Raw genomic sequence first — 23,340 nt, 5'->3', positions numbered from 1 at the left:
TTCTATGTATTTCCTTTGCAAAGCTTATTATTTCTGTGTCCTGTTCGTTAGCTGAAAACCTATGGCTTATTTCCCCATGTGATCGCGCGGCTGTAGCTTTGAGCACCACTAGATGGCAGTAAACAGTGAACAATATTTTAACAGACATTTGTATTTGTACCTGTGAGTCAACACTGGGTGGCAGCACTTACCTGTAAGTTTCACCTTGTCTGTGTGGTTGAGGTGACACCACTTTACCTGGGAAATGCCATGGGCAGAGGAACCTGGTGGGCTACAGTCCATGGGGTCACAAAGAGTCAGACACGACTGAGCAACTTTCACTTCACTAATAATGTTTACTAATTGTATGATCTCAGCCTTATTTATTTCTCTGACCCTCAAAGTGAAAGTGAAAGTCCCTCATTTGTGTCTGACTCTTTGCAACCCCATGGACTACACATTCCTTGGAATTCTCCAGGCCAGAATACTGGAGTGGGTAGCCTTTCTCTACTCCAGGGGATCTTCCCAACCCAGAGATTGAACCCAGGTCTCCCACATTGCAGGCGGATTCTTCACCAGCTGAGCCACAAGGGAAGCCCCTGCTCAAAGGAATAATGCTATTCCCTATTACCCTAGACAAGTTGTTATTCTCTTATTCTTCATGTGAAAGGTGGGCATGATAATCATACCTACCTCACAGAATTTGGAGTTAATTAAAGTGAGAAATTAAGTAAAATTAGCGTGAGCACTGAGTACAGAACCTGGGGTACGTAAATGATAAATGTTAAACAGTTATTATTATCATTACCTGAAATTTTTATGTTTTGCTAAATGAGAAAGGTTTACACATCACAAGTATGTGCAGAGCAAAATAGTAACATAGTGACTACTTTTATTCCTCAAATGGTTTTCTGTTTTTCTCTCTGGCCTCTAATTCTAGATCTTGTTCTCAAAATTAATTTGATGGCTTTTTAACTTCACCTAGCTTTTCAGAGCCTTGGACTAACACCATAACTCTACATGGTGTTCACCCTTGATCTCTAAGTATATTCTGCTTAAAGCAGGGCTAATCCATATAGCACCTTTGTGTGAGTTATGCAAAAGTACCCCTACACATTAGCACTAGCTATTGGGAAATGTTCTTCATATACTGATTTCATCAGAACAACATATTTTATTGCTATAAGGGTGACAACACTGGCTCATAAGTTCTCTCATTTGAATCTTCATGCTAGCCTGGGCCTGTGGATTTCTATTGCTTTGGTTTTTCCCTTTTCAAAAAAATTGTAAATATTCTAAAAAAGGCTTTTAAAAGATAAGAGGTAACAGGGAGTTTCCTGATGACACAGTGGTTATGATTCTGGGCTTTCGCTGCTGTGGCCTGAGTTCAATCCCTGGTCAGGGAACGGAGATCCCACAAGCCGTGCAGCATGGCCAATAAATAGATACATCATACAGAAAAAAAATCAATAAGGTGATTGATAATATTATCTGTAAAAAGTCAGAGATAGCATATGCTTACACTACAATTTCCAATACAAAAATGAGTTAAATCAATCATCCCCCCAAAACAATTTTAACTCTTTCTTTGGACAGGGGCACGTGGCGTATGTATTAACTCAGGAAACTGATGAATATTTGCTTTGGAATCCATTAACTGGACAGTGTCATAAGCAGTTTGACCCATTTTGTCCATTACAAGGTGTAGATTGTTTGTTTGATGGTGAAAACGTAAGTGTATTGGGTGAGGGGGGAAGATCTTGAGTTCTGTCCTCCAGAGTCAAACTTGTGGCTCTCTACCCTGACAGTACATTAGAATCATGTGGAAACGCTGAGGAAACCGTAGATGTTCAGTTAGAATCCCTGGGGTGTAGGGGCAGGGAAATCTTATGTCCCCAAAGCTCCTTGAGGTGATTCCGTAGCACCTCCAAGGCTGAGAACCAATGAGCAGTCTAGTGTTCACATGCCCCTGGAATTCTCTGTACCTCCTGCCGCAGAGCTGTCCTTGGCTTCTGCCACTTCACTGGGTAGTAAGACTGTAACCCCCTATGGGCTTCGTACTCCCGTGGGCCGATGTTGATTCTCTGTTAATGTTTTAATAGGTTTGGTTTAATCTGCAGCAGAATAATTCACCAATGGCTGTGTATTTTGACTGTTCAAAGGAAAGTTTCTGGAAACAGTTGCTTCCAAAAAATTATCAAGGAACAAACACACGAAGCATTCAGGTAAATCACACCTTTCCAGGTGTGTCTGTATGAAAGTTACCATTGGTTCTGACCTTAGAGTTGTGACAGCTCTTGTTACATTTATATAGCTGGTTGCTTATTGAATGGTTTAGCAACATCAATAAAATCCAGTTTTCTCTGCCATCCAGCCTGACTTTAGGCTACTCTGATCCTTTTCCTCTACTTGTGAAAGAAGAATTGAGAAGAAGGCATCATCTTAATTGTGAATTTAGGTTTTCGAGTAAAATTTTTAAAGTATTCATCATGAAACAGAAACTATAACGTCCAGATGGTGTAATAAGTTCTTACTTTGACCTTGCACTTCTACGACACATCCATGACAATAATAAACTATAAAAATTGAAAAACAAAAGGCTTATCTGGGCTCTGAACCATGATGGGTATCTACTGGAATAGAAATAGGACAGAAACACCATCAGTGAGCAGGGCCCAAAGAGGATGGGAGCAAAGTCTAAAAGTGAGTCATGAAGTCCAGGGAACCAGAGCCAGTCTCACTTTTTGAAGCCAGGACTATGATGGAGCTTCCCTACCTTGCTCCTCTTGAGAGAAGATGAGAAAGGTAAGCTGCAGACCCATTACCTGGAGCTCTAAGAGACCAAAGTACAGATCAGAGCATCAGGAACCAATCTAACCACCAGACGACCTGGCCAGAGAATCTGTGGTGTGTTCAGCATCACTTTGGGAAGACACCCAAATTCCATTTCAACAGCAGTTTCTGGATTGAGAGCCATGGTATGTCAATGTGCAGGCAATTGCAAAATTCAAAAACTGGGAGCTATGACCCAGAGGAAGAAAGAGGGGGGATAAGAAAAAGAACAATGGAAAAATAGGAAGAAGACAATTCATAGAAGCAGAAACTCCAGAGTTCAACCTCACTTGTACTGAGGGAAATATAATTTAAAACAAACATGATTTTTACATGTATAAGATTAGAAAACATTTTTTTAAGTGTGATGATATCAAATATTGGCAAACAGGCTGAGAAATAGTGAGAGTGTAAATTGCTATAAACTCTTTGAAAATCAATATGGTAAGGTTGGTAAAGTTGAAAAAGCTCAACCTTTGACCCACCAATTCAACTTCTAAGTATGTATCCTAGCACAGAGAGATGAGCACAACAATGGTCATTACTAAATTGCTTGAAATAGAAAAAAAAAAAAAAGGACGCAATTGATCAACCAGAAAATGGGCACATAAGTTGTCAAGAACCCATACTATGAAATCTTATATGTGTGTATGTGTAGGTCGCTCAGTCATGTCTGACTCTTTGCGACCCCATACACCATAGCCCACCAGGCTCCTCTGTCCATGGAATTCTCCAGGCAAGAATACTGGAGTGGGTTGCCATTCCCTTCTCCAGGGGATCTTCCTGGCCCAGGGATCAAACCCAGGTCTCCTGCATTGCAAGCAGATTCTTTACTGTCTAAGCCACCAGGGAAACCCAAAATCTTCTATACAGTAGTAAAAAAGAATATATGAAACTAATTTACTGTAGCTCTCAACTTGACTGTACATTTATGACATCAGAATCTCTGAGTGAAGAGCCCACACACTGGTGTTACTTAAAGCTCCCCAAGTGATTCCCACATGTAGCCACAGTTGAGAACCACTGACCTAGAGCCATTGTATCAACATGAGTGAATATAAAAAATGTAATGTTGAGCAAAATAAAGAAGATGTGAAATGACACATATATATGAAGTTTGAAAAATATGTGTTTATATATATATAGATATATAAGTGAAAATGTTAGTTGCTCAGTTGTGTCCAACTCTTTGTGACCCAATGGACTGTAGCCCTGCCCGCTCCTCTGTCCATGGATTTCTCCAGGCAAGAATACTGGAGTGGGTTGCCATTTCCTATTCCAGGTGGTCTTTCCAACCCAGGTATCGAACTAGCGTTTTCTGCTTGGCAGGCAGAAAGAATACCATCTAAACCATCAGAGAAGTCCATAGATACATAGTGATAGTATAAAAGCTTGCATGAGAATGATAAACATCAAATTTAGGGTAAAGGTTACCTTTGGAGAGAGAAAAAAGGGGAATGAGATCAGAGAGCAGTATATAGATTACTTTAAGTCTATCTGTAATGTTTTACATCTTTTAAAAAAATGTATTTATTTATTTGACTGTGCATATGGGATCTAGTTCCCTGGCTGGGGATCGGTCCCAGGCTCCCTGTATTGGGAAGGCAGAGTCTTAGCCACTGGATCACCAGGGAAATTCCTACATCTTTTTGAAAAATCTAAAAAAATATGGATGCATACAAAGATTAGATATAGCTAGGTGGTATGTATGTTGGGTGGATGTTCATTACATTATTCTCAGTGCTTTATCTGTATGTTTGACATAGTTCACAATATCGAAAAGAAGGAATGGTGGTTGTGGGGGAAAAGAAATCAAACCGTACCAAAGTATATAAAATAAAGAGTTTCTTCCCTCTTCAGCATTTTTTCCCCACTCTCTAAGAAATAGCCACAGTCAGTAGTTTTTTGTGTATCCTTCTAAACATTTTCCTTGCAGATGCAAGCATTTATGTCTGTAAAGTCATTTTAAGTAAGGGGAAATGTGCTTATCTCTCTTGAGCAAGCCACATTTCCAGCACCCACGCAATGCCTTGCTTGCCTATCCTAAAGTTGTGACCAAAGCATTTGCTTGCAGCCTCCTAGGGGGAGAACAGTATATTCAGAGATGAGAATTTTTGTTTGTTTTAATCATTCTCTTATTAATTTGGGTAACATTTATTGAGTGCTGCAGTGGGTCAGCACTGTGTTAGGTATAGGTACCACAAGGAAAAAGAGTTTGATGTTGGGAAAGATTGAGGGCTAGAGGAGAAGGGGGCGACAGAGGATGAGGTAGTTGGATGGCATCATCAACTCAATGGACATGAGTTTGAGCAAACTCCGGGAGATGGTGAAGGACAGGAAAGCCTGCCATGCTGCAGTCCACGGGGGTACAAAGAGTTGGACAAAACTGAGCAACTGAACAGCAACCGTGTTCTTGGAGCTTGTGTTCTAGAGGAGGAAACAGAAGGAAGCAAGCACTTGGAGTAGAGAGAGATAAATACCACTAGGAAGAAATGAATGTGCATTGGGGAGCACACAGCAGGAAACCTGAGGGGAAGGGGAGCTTCAGGGGCTTCCTGGGGAAAAAAGTGATGACCAGCAGCACTGTGAAGAGGGCTGAGCAGCAGGAGCTGGTCTAGATGAAGATTAGTGAGGAGAGTAGTCCCAGCACAAAGCGGAAACAGCAGGCTTGAAGACCGGCTGTGTGTGTGTTAGTCGCTTAGTCATGTCCGACTCTTTGCAACCCTATGGACTGTAGCCTGCCAGGCTCCTCTGTCAGTGGGATTCTCCAGGCAAGGATACTGGAGTGGGTTGCCATGACCTCCAGGGGATCTTCCTGACCCAGGGATCGAACTCAGGTCTGCACTGCAGGCAGATGAAAACCTGCAGGGCCAAGTGTCTGTCACAGAGCTGAAAGGCCAGCTTGGCTGCTACCAGGGAGTGAGCAGAAATGAGCTGAGGTCCTGGTCAGGACTTTGGCCTTTATTCTTTATTCAGCATCACCAAGGCAAGGGCTGCCGTAATCAAAATTGTATTTTTAAAAGCCACTCTGACTAAGAGTGGAAACTAAACCTTTTGTCAAGTTGAGTAATTAAACAGAAAACTCATAGTTGCATTTGACTTTTGTCTTTACTGATTTCTTCCCTGTGGGCCGGTGGCCCTTGATTTTCTGCCTTGTCACACACATACCAGAATAAACCACTGTCTGTAGTGAATGCTGTTTTTTTTTTTTTTTCTGTTAATCACAGTTGAGAACATAAATTTGAGTGTGTGTGTGACAGAGAAATGGAGTTAACAGGGACATCTTCTTGAACTTTTAAAGGTTATGAATTCCCTGAAAGGGGCCTTTGCCCAAATGGGAAATAGACTAACACTCCATAAACGTATTGGGTCAACATAACCCAGGCCTCTTTTTCAGGCCTGAAGGTGGTCTAACTAATCCACCGGAGTTGCCAGGTTAGGGGCGCAGGGCAGTGTTTTGGAGGGGCAGACAGTAATTTGAGGACAGCAGTCGGGTTTTGGTTTACCTGCCTTGTCTTTAATAGTTGGTGACCTCTGCAAGATGATGCTGGGTTTTAGACTTTACTTTCTCCAGTATTTCATCTTCTGCCATGTTCTACTCTGGGCAAATTCACTGTGTCTGAGCACATTCTCTAATCTAGTGGTTCTACAACCATGGTAGGCATCATAACCCTTTGGAGGGCTTGTTAAAAAGCAGTTTGCTAGGCTGTACCCTCAGAGTTTCTGAGTCAGTAGGTCTGAGGCTGCTGACTCAGCAACATTTTGCTGAGCAGGGGGTGGTGTCACATTTTGGGAGCCACTGACTTAGATCAGGACATGATAGACTGAGCCTCCTCAAATCACCCCTGAAATTTTCTGAGACCTAGAGTCCTAGCAAAAGTTTCCTCCCTTACACTCATGAGGGGGAAGCATCTGTCCCTGTCTCTACAGAGGCGCTGTTTCTCAGCTCATAAATATTCAAAGTAAAGACTCTCTAAACCCAGTCCCACTCGTCCATTCTTGTCTATGTGAGCCCTGCAGGGCGTTTGGGTAGGAGGGAGGGGGTCGGAGAAGTCCTCTCCTTGTCCCAGAAAATCCAGCTCGGCGGAGCAGCATGGGGAGACACGGCAGAACCTTGCTCTCTGCTGTTGCTGGGGTGCCGGAAGCAAAGGCTTGAAGACAGCAGAGACTGAAATGGATTCTGCGTATATGCTTGCATATGTGCGCGTGCACACCTGTGAACACGGAGAAAACTGGCTCCTGCCTGCTGAAAGAAACAACGGAGGTGGATGATAAACCATGTTAGGAGAGTAATAACAGTATTATCTGACCTTAGTTGGGCAATACGTGCCAGGCTTTACATGTATGACTTTATTTTAAAATCTTCGCATGACCCCAGGAAAGTAGATGCTCTTATTGTCCCTCTTTAGGGCTTCCCTGGTGGCTCAGAGGTTAAAGTGTCTGCCTGCAATGCGGGAGACCCGGGTTTGATCCCTGTGTCGAGAAGATCCCCTGGAGAAGGAAATGGCAACCCATTCCAGTATTCTTGCCTGGAGAATCCCATGGACAGAGGAGCCTGGTAGGCTACAGCCCACGGGGCCGCAAAGAATTGGACACGACTGAGCGACTTCACATTCACTTTAAAAGATGTGGTAACCGAGACTCAAAGCGGTTAAGTAATTTCTCCAAAGTCACAGTTAATAACCGGATGAGACCAGTACAGCTTCCAGAGATTGTCTGATGGAATGAATAAGAATGCCAAGTTCTTATTTGAATAAACAAACAGCAGATCTGTCTCATGAGGAATATCTTTCGTAAATCCATTTCCCCTCCCTGCCCTGGTGAAGTAGTATTAAAATCAAAGGAAATGCTGTGATCTGTGTTAGCTCTGTGCTCCTATTATTGAGTGTTTCTGCCACATGAGAGGTTTAGGTTGCCCCCTCCATTATGATCAGCACTCCAAGGGGTGACTGATATCAAGATGGCCTCCCTAGAACCTTTTCTCACTTTCAGTTTTCTGTATTTCAGCCTGAAGAAATAATTTATTCTGATACTAATAAGAGCATGGTAGAAGATCTAAAGAACAGGTATGATCCCTGTTTATATGCTATGATTATCATGTTTTCTCCCTAATCTCCCATTCAGCCACCCTTCAGTCCTGTAACCCAGTCTCTCAAAAATACCTATTAGACTCAGCAACAGAAGCATGAAATGGAGATTTAATAGTTACTTCCATTGAGTCGTCTGGCTCTTGGCCCTTGCATAAAAAAATCAGCCCCTCTGCTATCCACAATACTCCTTGAAAAAACATGTGAAGTTAAATACAGTTGCATCTGGACAACATTGTGGGCTGCTATTGGGAAGTTCTCGACACAGACACCTGTTTAGCCTTTTAGTAATAATCAATAACTAACACTTCTTGACGGAGAAGGCAATGGCACCCCACTCCAGTACTCTTGCCTGGAAAATCCCATGGATGGAGGAGCCTGGTGGGCTGCAGTCCATGGGGTCGCAAAAAGTCGGACAAAACTGAGCGACTTCACTTTCCCTTTTCACTCTCATGCACTGGAGAAGGAAATGGCAACCCACTCCGGTGTTCTTGCCTGGAGAATCCCAGGGACGGTGTAGCCTGGTGGGCTGCCGTCTGTGGGGTCGCACAGAGTCAGACACGACTGAAGTGACTTAGCAGCAGCAGCAGCAGCAACAACACTTCTTAAAAGAACAATAGGGGTGTGGTAAAAACATCCGAGCTGGGTAGTAGAAATATCAGTACTGTCCCTGGTAGCCACCCTCATCCACATACTCCACAGACACACAAACACACACACGCACACCCTGAAGAGTTGCTCAGTCAAGCCCAAAATGTCACAGCCTTTGCAGCAGACCTTGCTCCTACTCCAGATATGTCAGAAGCTTCTAGATCTGACTACTTCCAGTGACTCATGCTGACACAGCAGGCTGGCATGTAAGCTGCTACCAACTAATCAAAACAGAAAAGGACAAAAAGCATTTTGCCACTCCCTTTTCTCACTAGCACATGACCCCCACCTCTTACTCCCCTACTTCTTCCCCAGGTCTTAACAAAAAAAAAAAAGAAGAAGAAATGCACTAGGAAAATGGTCTCCAACTTTTAGTTTTCATCAGAATTGCTTCTGGAACTAAATATAGGTGCCAGAGTCCAGGATCAGACCTGTTGAGCCACTATCTGGAGGATAGTGAAGTGTTTTGATAGAACAGGTGATTTTCAGGATCAGACCTGCTGAGCCACTATCTGGAGGATAGTCAAGTATTTTGAGTCCTACAGGTGATTCTGGTGTGCAGCCATGACTGAGACTCTCTGCAAACTCAAAACCACTTACTTACTTTATTTGACTCAGCCAAAAGGAGAGGCCCAGCACACAATAATCCTCTGCAGAGGAAAGGCTTCCCACCAACCAGCTCACACTGGACTCCACTTTCTCCCTCCCTGGAACAGTTCCTCAGCAGGCACTGTTTCAGAGGCGGGGTAGGTAGGTGAAACTCCCTGCCTGCGTAGAGCATACATTTGGGGGAATGATCAGATCGGGGGAAAATGATCATCATACTGATCAATCCAGTGTCTCATTTCCTCCCAATTCCACTTGCTGGATTAACTGTTTTAATAACCCCATTCCTTCTAACATTACCCCAGACAAGATACCTGGATTTTTATAAAGGCATTTCTTGGAAATACGATGTCTTATGTCAGAGGAGGGTCTTGGAGAACAGGAATGTCAACCCAGTAATCAGGTGGTAGCAAATCACACCTAGTAGGCAGCTGTCTACACACAGGGAACTGGAAGAAAGAAGTGCCTTTGAGAACTAATTGCTAGCTACCCCAGGAAGCATCTTGCTTCCTCAAGCCAAGCAAGAGCCTGATCTTTTCCAAACCAGATTAATGTGGTTGATGACAGATATCCCTCACCATGGTGGTCTGGTTTTCTCCTACATCAAAAATGTATCATTTTTCAAATTGTGAATGACTATATATTTTAAACATTTATTTAATTTATTTGGCTGTGTGGGGTCCTAGATGCAGCATGAGTTGGATCATGGAGGATCTTTGGTTGCAGCACATGGCCTCTCGAGTTGTAGCACACGGGCTCCAGTGCTCCTGGGCAGTTTACTCAGTGGGGGATCTTAGTTCCTTGACCAGGGATTGAACCTACATCCCTTGCATTGCAAGGTAGATTCTTAATCAGTGGACCACCAGGGAAGTCCCCGCAAAGTATCATTCTCATACTTGAGTAAATGTGACAAAACTTTTTTTCACATTCATTAAATGATTTGTAATTTATCATAAAATGATCTTTGCATTCTTACCTTAGGATTGAAAGAACTCTGAAGTGTAAAATAATGGAATGGCGGCCTAAACAGCCAACACGTTGGAATAGACAGTGTACTTTCATTTTACGACAGATTCTTCCTAAGTTAGAACTTGGTACTGCAAGCTTTGTTTCGTCTGAAGAAGAGAGTGAATTTGAAAGACTACTACAATTTTATTGGGTTTGTATATGATTTAATACATTAACGACATTGGTTTTATCTATGATGTTAACTGCCAGATGATAGTAATCTTAAAAACCCCTGAGATATCTTTTATCTTGATCTCATGTTATACATGCTATGTCATTAAAATCCACTTATGTTTAGACTGAGACTTTGCAAATGTAGTGAATAACTAGTACTGTGACCAGATTGCATGACATTTTCTTGGAATCAGTTTTATGATACACAAACCACAAACTTTGGAAAGAGATGCCCAAAAGGAAATGACTTGCAACTAAGAAACTAAGAAATGATCTCTAGATGGTAGTAATAGGATGGATTCCCTGTCCTTGGTTCTGGGCAAGAGGACTTCAGGCAAGCTTTAATATCTTCCATATGCAAATTACTCTCAGATTTATACATCATAGCCTGGACTTTTGTTTTAACCTCCTCTCGTATATTCACCAGCACATTTAACATCATCCTGGATGGTAAAAAGGCCTATCAAACTCAAGTCCATAATCAAATAATCATGGCAGGCATTTTGGTGTATTTTAAAGTCCTTCTTTTCTTTCCCTACCAGTATCCTGAGTTCTGAGAATCCTCTCTCCTCCTCTTGCCTATGAATTGTTGCAGTAGTTTTTGGAAGCCCCAGCCTCTCAAGAGTGATATTCCTTCCCCCTTCCATCCTGTAGATCAGAAAATGTCCTCTAGAGAAAGCCTTGGAAAGAGGAAGGGAAGCTATCTGTTGGAAGTTGAAACTTAGGCTGCCAGGGAGGTGTCTGCAGGAACTATTCATGAATAGGGAGGTAGTTGTTTTGTTTTGCTTTCTTTTTAATTGAATTAGGGGGTAAATAGATAAGCAAAGTATTGTTAAGTATAAGTCAAGGTTTTAAACTTAGAGTTCCTTTGTAAAATTATCTGCTGTTTAATAACACAGATTCATAAATCTAGACTGCATCCTGCGGCTTGGGTTCAAATCCTGGCTCGACCATTCACTGACTTTGACCAAATTACCCAACTTCTCTATACGTTCTTACCCCATTGCACAAGATAAACAAGGATAAAAATAGTTAGCTATTTTGTGGTTGTGGTGAGGATTAAGTGAGTTGCTTAACCATAGCACCCAACACTTACTAAATGTTAACTATTATTTGTATTCCAGTGTAATTTATTAAGTAAACTAGGGAAGGATAGTGTACTATGCACTCACAAGGGAAGAGCACGTGAAGAGATTTAAAGATCAGAAAAGTAAACAATCTGAGGCTTGAAAGCAGCTTATGATTGTCCTTTGTAAATTCTTTAATAGATAATTTTACATGAGACCCATGTCCCATATCCTTTAATCCTGTCATTGGAGGAAATGAAAGTGAAAGTCCCTCAGTCATGTCCAACACTTTGCCACCCCATGGACTCATACAGTCCATGGAATTCTCCAGGCCAGGATACTGGACTGGGTAGCTATTCCCTTGTCCAGGGGATCTTCCCAACCCAGGAATCAAACCCAGGTCTCCTGCATTGTGGGAGGATTCTTTACCAGCTGAGTCACCAGAGAAGCCCAATCCTGTCATGCTGCTGCTGCTGAGTCGTGTCTGACCCCGTGCGACCCCATAGACGGCAGCCCACCAGGCTCCCCCGTCCCTGATATTCTCAAGGCAAGAACACTGAAGTGGGTTGCCATTTCCTTCTCCAGTGCGTGAAAGTGAAAAGGGAAAGTGAAGTCACTCAGTCATGTCCGACTCCTAGCAACCCCATGGACTGCAGCCTACCAGGCTCCTCCGTCCATGGGATTTGCCAGACAAGAGTACTGGAGTGGGTTGCCATTGCCTTCTCCACCAATCCTGTCATAGATATCAATAAATATAAACTAAATCAATGTGAAATAAATTCTTCCAAAATGCTCTTTTAAATCATTTATATGACCAAGAAGTTTCCTTTTTGGCAGGTTGCCATTGCAGAAAAAGTGCAAGTATGTGGAATGTTAAATGTGTAGGCTCTGGCATTAGACAGACCTGGCTCTGCTCCTCTCTTTATAAAGTGGGGTTATAGCAAAACCTGCCTCAAAGGGTTGTTTGAGGATTAATTAAAATGTGAAGTATTTAGCACTGTGCCTAGAACATAGTACATGCTCAGTCACTTCAGTTGTGTCCGACTCTGTGTGACCCTATGAACTGGAGCCTGCTAGGCTCCTCTGCATGGGATCCTCCAAGACAAGAACATTTGAGTGGGTTGGCATGCCCTCCTCCAAGGGATTTTCCTGGCCCAGGTATCGAACCCGTGGTGTCTCCTGCATCTTCTGCATCACAGACAAATTCTTTACCACTGAGCCAACAAGGAGGTCCCCTAGAACTTGGTAAACACCCACAAAATGATAACTATTATTATTATTATTTTATGACTTCCATTTCTTTGAGGCTTCTGTAATCTTTTCATACAGTAATTCCCAACCACCTACATGATTGTAATGTGGGTTTATGTATTATTGTCTTTGGTCCAGGTCACAGGATTTCCTATCCAGATGCCATACACTGATGTCCAGTCAGTTATTGATGCTGTGTATCAAACTGGAATTCATTGTTCTGAATTTCCACAGACAGAATTTGCTCTAGCTGTGTACATTCACCCCTACCCAAACAACATATTATCTGTGTGGGTCTATTTGGCTTCATTAGCTCGACATCAGTGAAAAGGAAAAAGATAGAAGGAGAAGATGGTACATGGGCCCCCAACCAAAAGACAGACTTTTCTGGTACTTGGGATTTTTCTGTTTATCCTCAAGTCCAGACAAGCGTGAGCCCAATTTTTGGCTCACTTATAGAGTAAGGCACTGCAGCCTACCTGAGTTTCTGGGGGACAAGTATAAATGACCTCCTCATCAGAGGCCTCATCAAGGAGGACCCTTCGGAAAGTCTGGCGCCTGGGATCACTGTCTACAGTAGGTTTTATTCTAGGAAAGAAGCAATTCTGGCCTCTCTCCACAGCCAGTGTTGCTCTAATTGGGGGCCCCCATCACCTCCATCAAAATCACTTGGAAAGCCCTATTGAAAATACAGGTTCCCACATCCCATCCAGGACCTACTGAATCAGGATCTCTGAGAGTACAGCTCCAGAACCTACATTATTTAAAAAAAGCTTCCCAGGCAATTCTCTTAACCAGTTAAGAATGAGAACCCTGCCTTACAGAATGCTGTCATTACTAAAATGAGGCTGATAACTTTGATGATGGTTCTGATGGAATTCCAGGCAGGAGTTATTCAAATAGAAACCCATGAGATAAAAGATTATTTCGCTGAAGAATAAGAAGGAAATATGCCATTTTGGGTTAAGGACAGCTTCTGTGGGCTTCTTAAAAGTTTTCTCTTTAGATACTACTGACCTAAAGTCATTTCACCTCCAAGTATTTAGAAGGGACTCTCAGGAAACACTACTTAAATTTTTTCCTAATTCTGTGAGAAAGGGAGATAAACGTCTTATCTGAATCTCAGAGGCCTCTTTATCTAAATGAGCAGCTCCCCATTCTGCCTCTGGCACTTTCCGCTGCTTTTCTTTCACAATGGTGCCCCAAGGAGACCCATCCAGGGCCTCAAGAAAGAGTGGGTAGGGATCTAAGTAGAAAATACTGTACTTTATTATATTTGATTGTTCTGTACTTCATTGAGCAAAGTGTTCAAATAGTTTATTTAAATGTTACGTAACAACTTATTTTTTAATCAAAGGATAGATTTCCAAAGGTTTATGAGAGCAATTTTATATGAGGTTAAAGTAAGAAAAAGAAGATTCACTTCTCCCACTGTAGTAGCACTGGGGTTCCTTGAATCACTCCCAGAGAAGCAGAGAGCAAAAACCCCAAAATCATCCTCAGGGAACCCTCAGCCTAAATCCCCTCTCCCAATATACCTACAGAGGCCAGAGAAGACCTCATTTATTTGCAGGATGTTAGTCTCAGACCAAACTCAAGATTACTAGAAAGAAAGGGTATGTAAAGAGAATGTTTTTTCTGCAAGGTTAAAACTTTGTTATATATGTCTTCTGGCATGCATCAGAAAAATGATCAGAATTGTTTTTATTTGAATGTTTTTGTTTAAACATTCATTATTAACATTCATTAAACATATAAACATTCATTATTTGAATGTTGTGTTTAAATGCTGTAGGAGGCTTTGTTATTAACAAGTTTCCCACATCAATTGGGGTAGCACAAAATGATATCTGTGGAAAGACAAGTTTGCCAAATAAAGGCTGAACTCATACAATTCATTTCTGTGCCATACTGAATGTTTACCTAGCTATTTTGTTCATTTTGTTTGTAGCTTTAGAATTGATAGACCACTTAAGAGTAAGGTGGAAAATGTTCATAGGCAAGTGTACATTATATTCTGTATCATATTCATTTTTAAATATGTGTATTTCTCATCTAAAAATTTTTCCTAAAAATTGTGTGATTGTAATGAACCATGTTTTTTCATTTGACTGTTTTAAAAGTACATGATATTAGATGTAGTGTATAATTTTAAAATTTTTTGTTGTTCAGTCACTGTTGTGTCTGACTCTTTGCAACCTCATCCACAAATAATTACAAAGCATCCAGTATGTACCAGACACTTCAGTATGTGCTAGAGGACAGTGTGAAGACATTCTTACAAGGAAAACAGATCATAAGCAAATAAACAGTAAGTAGGTGAGATAATTCCAGGGTATAATGAGCGCTATAAAGGAAACAAAAATATTGGCGTAATGGAGGACTTTGATGGGGATGGAGGGTATAAGCAGAGTAGTGGGAGAAGGCCTCTCCACAGAGATAAAGTTTTGAGCTGAGATTTAAAAGATGATTTATCAATTAGAATTGCATTCAGTTGCAAGGAACAGAAACCTAATCACAGTAACGTAATCCAATAGGGATTACAGAACTGTCAAGTGCAGAGGAGGCAGTCCAATTCTAGTGCAATAGCTCTGTGATGTCAGAAGTACATCAGCCTTCATCCATCTTTGTCACATCTCTAAGGAACCTTCTGTCTTCTTCCTCAGTGGCTCTCAAACTTCAGCATGCATAAGAATCACCTGAAGAGTTTGTTGAAACATACTTCGCTGGGCCTGACCTTTAGAGTTACTGATTCCATGAGATTGGGGGTGGGGCCTGAGAATTTGCATTTGTAACAAGTTCCCAGGTGATACGGAGACCACAGAGGCTCTAACCTTACAGTCATTTTCATTAAGAAAATGCAGACAGGGAGGAAGGAGGTAGAAGAGGCAGGTGGTTTAGCTCTTTTAAAAAGTTTTCTAGGAGACTATGCCCATTAACTTCTACTTACATCCCATTGGCCAGAAGTGCATCACTGCTAGCCACAAAAGAGACTGGAGATCAAGTATTTTAAATAGACAATTGCTCTCCCAATAAAATCAGTGTTCTCTTGGTGAGGAAGAGGGGAGGATGGCTATTGGATTAGGCATCTGTGGCTTCCATAGTTAAGAGGAAGCCAATCATGCAAAGACTTTTAGCAAAAGCATTTCAGGCAGAGGAGACCTATGATTACAAAGCCCTCCAGTCCAGAAACAGACTCACACGGAGAAGAAGGAGTAGTAGTAGCCCATAAAGTTGGAGAGGCAGACAAGAACCAGATCACACAGGTCATGGTAAAGAGTTCATATTTTATTCAAAGTGCAATAACAAATCAATCAAGTAACAGAGTAAAGTAGTAGTTTTTCTTCTTTATATTTGAGAATATAAGCCCCATTCAGATGCAGTGCCAGGTCCCAGCTCTGTTTTCCACAACTGCCCACTCGCCTTAGTACAGCAGCCTTTGCCCTCGTGGGGAGCTGCAGTAGGGGTAGAGGTGCCAGAGTGGGCGCTTGGCATGCTAGGGTGGTCATGAGAAACTGACCAGGGTCCTGGATAGTTTCAATCTGCCTCCTTCACCATTTCCAGTAGTAAACAGCATGCGTGCATTTTTCTCAAGCAGAGTCTAGGTTTCTTAAAGCCCCCCTGTCAGTCCACTGGTTTTCAAACCATCTAAGGGGACTCTTCCTGGTGTCAGACCCAAGGACTGGGATGTCCAATATGTGGTTCAATCTGTTTCCTCCACAGGGAAGCACTCTCTCTGAGAGTGTCCCCTCCTAGAGGGACAGGTCCTGATTCTCTTCACTTCTCTTCACTTCTTACCTAACTTAGTATGGACCCTTCTTTACAGCCTTGGTTGTATAAGAGACTTTCTGACACTCTTCAGGTGTTTTCAATGAGATTGCTCCACGTGTCAATGTATTTTCAATGTGTACATAAGGGGAGGTGAGCTCGTTGTCCTTCTATTCCACCATCTTAACCTCAGGCCACCTTGATATGCTTTCAATTTAAAACCTTTACACCTGGATAATGATCAGAGTACATCATGAGAAATACTGGGCTGGAAGAAGCACAAACTGGAATCAAGATTGCCGGGAGAAATATCAATAACTTCAGATATGCAGATGACACCACCCTTATGGCAGAAAGTGAAGAAGAACTAAAGAGCCTCTTGATGAAAGTGAAAGATGAGAGTGAAAAAGTTGACTTAAAGCTCAACATTCAGAAAACTAAGATCATGGCATCTGGTCCCATCACTTCATGGCAAATAGATGGGGAAACAATGGAAACAATGGCTGACTTTATTTTGGGGGGCTCCAAAATCACTGCAGATGGTAATTGCAACCATGAAATTAAAAGATGCTTACTCCTTGGAAGGAAAGTTATGACCAACCTAGATAGCATATTAAAAAGCAGAGTCATTACTTTGTCAACAAAGGTCCATCTAGTCAAAGCTATGGTTTTTCCAGTAGTCATGTATGGATGTGAGAGTTGGACTATAAAGAAAGCTGAGTACCAAAGAATTGATGCTTTTGAACTGTGGTGCTGGGGAAAACTCTTGAGAGTCCCTTGGACTGCAAGGAGATCCAACCAGTCCATCCTAAAGGAGATCAGTCCTGGGTGTTCATTGGAAGGACTGATGTTGAAGCTGAAACCGCAATACTTTGGCCACCTGATGCAAAGAGCTTACTCATTTGAAAAGACCCTGATGCTGGGAAAGTTTGAGGGCAGGAGGAGAAGGGGACAACAGAGGATGAGATGATTGGATGGCATCACTGACTCAACGGACATGAGTTTGGGTAAGCTCCAGGAGTTGGTGATGGACAGGGAGGCCTGGCGTGCTGTGGTTCATCGGGTCACAAAGAGTCGGATACGACTGAGTGACTGAATTGAACTAAACTGAATGATCAGAGCTTTATGGGGAGCATTGGGCCTCTTTCATTGTAGAGAACTCTGCAGAATGTCAAGTAACAGTGGCCTGCCACAGGGGCAGGGGCGCTGGGTGCAGCAGACCTGGGTATGGCATAAGCCCTCATGAGGGAGGTTGCCATTAACCCCATCGCAGAGCCACCAGAACTTACACAAGACTAGGGAAACAGACTCTTGGAGGGCGCAAACAAAACCTTGTGTACACCAGGACCCAGGAGAAAGGAGCAGTGACCCCACAAGAGACTGACCCAGACTTGCCCCTGAATGTCCAGGAGTCTCCTGCAGAGGCATGGGTCAGCAGTGGCCTGCTGCATGGTGGGAGGCACTGAGTGAGGCAGTGTGTGCATGGGACATTTTGAAGGAGGTTGCCATTATCTTCATTACCTCCACTATAGTTTGGCCTCAAGTCAAACAACAAGTAGAGAACACAGCCTTGCCCAGCAACAGAAAATTGGATTAATGATTTACTGAGCATGGCCCCAGCCATCAGAACAAGACCCAGTTTCCTCCAACAGTCAGTCTCTCCCATCAAGAAGCTTCCATAAGCCTCTTATCCCTATCCATCAGAGGGCAGACAGAATGAAACCACAATCAAAGAAAACTAATCAAACTGATCGCATGGACCACACCCTTGTCTAACTCAATGAAACTATTAGCCATGCCTGTGTAGGGCCACCCAAGACGGATGGGTCATGGTGGAGAGCTATGACAAAACGTGGTCCACTGGAGAAGGGAATGGCAAACCACTTCAGTATTCTTTCCTTGAGAACCCCATGAACAGTATGAAAAGGCAAAAAGACAGGACACTGAAAGATGAACTTCCCAGGTCAGTAGTTGCCCAATATGCTACTGGAGAACAGTGGAGAAATAACTCCAGAAAGAATGATGAGATGCAGCCAAAGCAAAAACAACACCCAGTTGTGGATGTGACTGGTGATGGTAGTAAAGTCTGATGCTGTAAAGAACAATATTGCATAGGAACCTAGAATGTTGGTCCATGAATCAAGGTAAATTGGAAGTTGTCAAACAGGAGTTGGCTAGAGTGAACATCAACATTTTAGGAATCAGTGAACTAAAATGGACTGGAATGAGTGAATTGAACTCAGATGACCATTATATCTATGACTGTGGGCAAGAGTCCCTTAGAAGAAATGGAATAGCCCTCATAGTCAACAAAAGAGACTGAAATGCAGTACTTCAATGCAGTTTCAAAAATTACAGAATGATCTCTGTTCATTTCCAAGGCAAACCATTCAATATCACAGTAATCCAAGTCTATGCCCCAATCAGTAATGCTGAAGAAGCGGAAGTTGAATGGTTCTGTGAAGACCTATAAGTCCTTCTAGAACTAACACCCAAAACAGATGTCCTTTTCATTATAGGGGACTGGAATGCAAAAGTAGGAACTCAAGAGATACCTGGAGTAACAGGGAAAACTTGGACTTGGAGTACAAAATGAAGCAGGGAAAAGGCTAACAGTTTTGCCAGGAGAACACACTGGTCATAGCAAACACCCTCTTGCAACAACACAAGAGAAGACTCTACACATGGACATCACCAAATGGTGAATACCAAAATCAGACTGATTCTATTCTTTGTAGCCAAAGATGGAGAAGCTCTATACAGTCAGCAAAAACAAGACCAGGAGCTGACTGTGTCTCAGACCATGAACTCTGTATTGCAAAATTCAGACTTAAATTGAAGAAACTAGGGAAAACCACTAGACCGTTCAGGTATGACCCAAATCAAATCCCTAACCATTATACAGTGAAAGTGACAAACAGATTCAAGGGATTAGATCTGATAGAGTGCCTGATGAACTATGGACGGAGGTTCGTGACATTGTACAAAAGGCAGTGTACATCTCCAAGAAAGGAAATGCTAAAAGGCAAAATGGTTTTCTGAGAAGGCCTTACAAATAGCTGAGAAAAGAAGAAAAGCTAAAGGCAAAGGAGAAAAGGAAAGAAATACCCATTTGAATGCAGAGTTCCAAAGAATAGCAAGGAGAGATAAGCAAGCCTTCCTCAGTGATCAGTGCAAAGAAATAGAGGAAAACAGAGATCTAGAGATCTCTTCAAGAAAATTAGAGATACCAAGGGAACATTTCATGCAAAGATGAGCACAATAAAGGACAGAAACAGTATGGACCTAACAAAGCAGAAAATATTAAGAAGAGGTGGCAACAATACACAAAGAACTATACAAAAAAGAGTGACCCAGATAACTACAGTGGTGTGATCACTCACCTAGAGTTAGACATCCTGGAATGCAAAGTCAAGTGGGCCTTAGAAAGTAACACTACAAACAAAGCTAGTGGAGGTGATAGAATTCCAGTTGAGCTATTTCAAATCCTAAAAGATGATGCTGTGAAAGTGCATTCAATATGTCAGCAAATTTGGAAAACTCAGCAGTGGCCACAGGACTGGAAAAGGCCAGTTTTCATGGCAATGCCAAAGAATGCTCAGACTACCACACAATTGCACTCATCTCACATGCTAGCAAAGTAATGCTCAAAATTCTCCAAGCCAGGCTTCAACAGTACATGAACTGTGAAATTCCAGATGTTCAAGCTGGATTTAGAAAAGCCAGAGGAACCAGAGATCAAATTGCCAACATCCGCTGGATCATCAAAAAAGCAAGAGAGTTTAAAAGAAACATCTACTTCTGCTTTATTGACTACACCAAAGCCTTTGACTGCATGGATTACAACAAACTGGAAAATTCTTCAAGAGATGGGAATACCAGACCACCTGACCTGCCTCCTGAGAAATCTGTATCCAGGTCAAGAAGCAACAGTTAGAACTGGACATGGAACAACAGACTGGTTCCAAAGTAGGGAAAGGAGTACAACAGGGCTGTATATTGTCACCCTGATTATTTAACTTAAATGCGGAGTACATCACGTGAAATGCTTGGCTGGATGAAGCACAAGCTGGAATCAAGATTGCCAGGAAAAATATCAATAACCTCAGATATGCAGATAACACCACCCTTATGGCAGAAAGCAAAGAAATAAGGAGCCTCTTGATGAAAGTGAAAGAGAGTGAAAACATTGTCTTAAAACTCAACATTTAGAAAACTAAGATATGGCATCCAGTCCCATCACTTCATAGCAAACAGATGGGGAAACAATGGAAAGTGACAGACTTTATTTGGGGGGGCTCCAAAAACACTGCAGATGGTGATTGCAGCCGTGAAATTAAAAGACGCTTGCTCCTTGGAAGAAAAGCTATGACCAACCTCGACAGCATTTTAAAAAGCAGAAATATTGCTTTGCCAACAAAGGTCCATCCAGTCAAAGCTATGGTTTTTCCAGTAGTCACGTATGGATGTGAGAGTTGGACCATAAACAAAGCTGAGCACTGAAAAATTGAATCTTTTGAGCTGTGGTGTTGGAGAAGACTCTTGAGAGTCCCTTGGACAGCAAGGAGATCAAACCACTCACTCCTAAAGGAAATCAGTCCTGAATATTCATTGGAAGGACTGATACTGAAGCTGAAGCTCCAATACTTTCGCCACCTGATGGGAAGAACTGACTCATTGGAAAAGACCCTGATGCTGGCAAAGTTTGAAGGTGGGAGGAGAAGGGGATGACAGAGGATGAGGTGGTTGGATGGCATCACCAACTCAATGGACATGAGTTTGAGCAAGCTCCGGGAGTTGGTGATGGACAGGGAAGCCTGGTGTGCTGGACTGAACTGAACTGAACTGCAAAACGTGTATGGCAAGAGTAAAGAACCTAAAATGGTAAAGTCAGAAGCAATCTCCGTCATCACTCAGTTCACTTTATAGAGGAGGAAGGAACTGCCCTGCCTTAAGGCCACTCCAGTAAGAAGTGACAAATCAACAGCCAAGAACCAAAGCCCAGGCCTTCTGACTTTGCATCCTGTGGAATATGATGTAGTCATTGAAAGGAATTCTGAATGTTCCGTTATGGAAGTTTCACCAGAATATGTTGAATGACAAAAACTAGGTACACAACAGCGTGTAGAGTGTTACAATTTGTGACAAAATGGAGCAAGGAGATTATGTGCACCAGTTCAATAAAGTCGTTCAGTCGTGTCTGACTCTTTGCAAACCCATGGACTGCAGCACACCAGGCTTCCCTGTCCATCACCAACTCCCAGAGCTTGCTCAAACTCATGTCCATTGAGTCCGTGGTACCATGCAACAATCTAATCTCCTTTTGGCCCCTTCTCCTCCTGACTTCAATCTTTCCCAGCATCAGGGTCTTTTCAAATGAGTCAGTTCTTCACATCAGGTGGCCAAAGTTTTGGAGTTTCAGCTTCAACATCAGTCCTTCCAATGAATATTCAGGACTGATTTCCTTTAGGATTGAGTGGTTTGATCTCCTTGCTGTCCAAGGGATTCTCAAAAGTCTTCTCCAACACCAGAGTTTGAAAGCATCAATTCTTTGGCCCTCAGCTTTCTTTATAGTCCAACTCTCACATCCATACATGACTACTGGAAAAACCATAGCTTTGACTAGATGGACCTTTGTTGGCAAAGTAATGTCTCTGCTTTTTAATATGTTGTCTAGGTTGGTCATAGTTTTTCTTCCAAGGAGCAAGCGTCTTTTAATTTCATGGCTACAGTCGCCATCTGCAGTGATTTCAGAGCCCCCCACCCCCCCGCAAAAATAAAGTCTGTCACTTTCCATTGTTTTCCCCTCTATTTGCCATGAAGTGATGGGACTGGATGCCATGATCTTCATTTTCTGAATGTTGAGTTTTAGCCAGCTTTTTCAGTCTCCTTTCACCAAGAGGCTCTTTAGTTCCTTTTCACTTTCTGCCATAAGGGTGGTGTCATCTGCATGTCTGAGGTTATTGATATTTCTCCCGACTATCTTGATTTCAGCTTGTGCTTCATTCAATCCCACATTTTGCATGGTGTACTCTGCATATAAGTTAAATAAGCAAGGTGACAATATACAGCCTTGATGTACTCCTTTTCCAATTTGGAACCAATTTGGATTATGTAATCAGGATTTACATACATGCATGGTTATAAATACCTGGATATCCCTGGAAGGAAACAAAAGCAAATAGTAATAATGTTGCCTTGAGAGTTGGACTGTGAAGAAAGCTGAGCGCCAAAAAATTGATGCTTTTGAACTGTGGTGTTGGAGAAGACTCTTGAGAGTCCCTTGGACTGCAAGGAGATCCAACCAGTCCATCCTAAAGGAGATCAGTCCTGGGTGTTCATTGGAAGGAATGATGCCGAAGCTGAAACTCCAGTCCTCTGGCCACCTCATGCGAAGCGTTGACTCATTTGAAAAGACCCTGATGCTGGGAGGGATTCGGGGCAGGAGGAGAAGGGGATGACAGAGGATGAGATGGCTGGATGGCATCACCGACTTGATGGACATGAGTTTGAGTAAACTCCAGGAGTTGGTGATGGACAGGGAGGCCTGGCGTGCTGCGATTCATGGGGTCGCAGAGTCGGACACGACTGAGCAACTGAACTGACTGAACTGACTGAGGAAGAACTGGGATCAAGGGAGAGAGGGAGATCTGATAGTCACTGAATACAGTCTTCTACTGTTTGAATATATTACCTTTTGCATGCATTCATTTGAATGATGAGTGAATTGTTTAAATAAATACATATAAATATAGGTGCTTTACAATGTTGTGTTAGTTTCTGCTAACAGTCTAGTGAATCAGCTATAGGTATCTATATATCCTCTGGTTTTTAGATTTTCATGTTTTTCCATTTTAACTTCCATCCTCTTACACCCTTACTGATCACTGCTTTTGAGATTTATGTCCTCTTCATTC

The 23,340-nt window shown here is 42.3% G+C and overlaps 1 protein-coding gene across 1 annotated transcript in view; it reads left to right on the top strand.

Moving 5' to 3' along the window:
• CC2D2B (coiled-coil and C2 domain containing 2B) overlaps window positions 1–14,994 on the top strand; it is a 96,653-nt gene extending 81,659 nt beyond the window's left edge. The window contains exons 32-36 of the mRNA XM_043475855.1: window positions 1,576–1,710; window positions 2,082–2,204; window positions 7,819–7,877; window positions 10,137–10,314; window positions 12,794–14,994. Coding sequence (XP_043331790.1) covers window positions 1,576–1,710; window positions 2,082–2,204; window positions 7,819–7,877; window positions 10,137–10,314; window positions 12,794–12,982 — 684 coding nt within the window. The 3' untranslated portion in view covers window positions 12,983–14,994. The remainder of the gene's footprint in view (window positions 1–1,575; window positions 1,711–2,081; window positions 2,205–7,818; window positions 7,878–10,136; window positions 10,315–12,793) is intronic.
• The last annotated feature ends 8,346 nt before the right edge of the window (window positions 14,995–23,340 follow it).

This window comes from Cervus canadensis, chromosome 8 (genome assembly GCF_019320065.1).
Source record: "Cervus canadensis isolate Bull #8, Minnesota chromosome 8, ASM1932006v1, whole genome shotgun sequence".
Lineage (NCBI taxonomy): Eukaryota > Metazoa > Chordata > Mammalia > Artiodactyla > Cervidae > Cervus > Cervus canadensis.
This window is presented reverse-complemented; position numbering and strand designations above follow the sequence as displayed.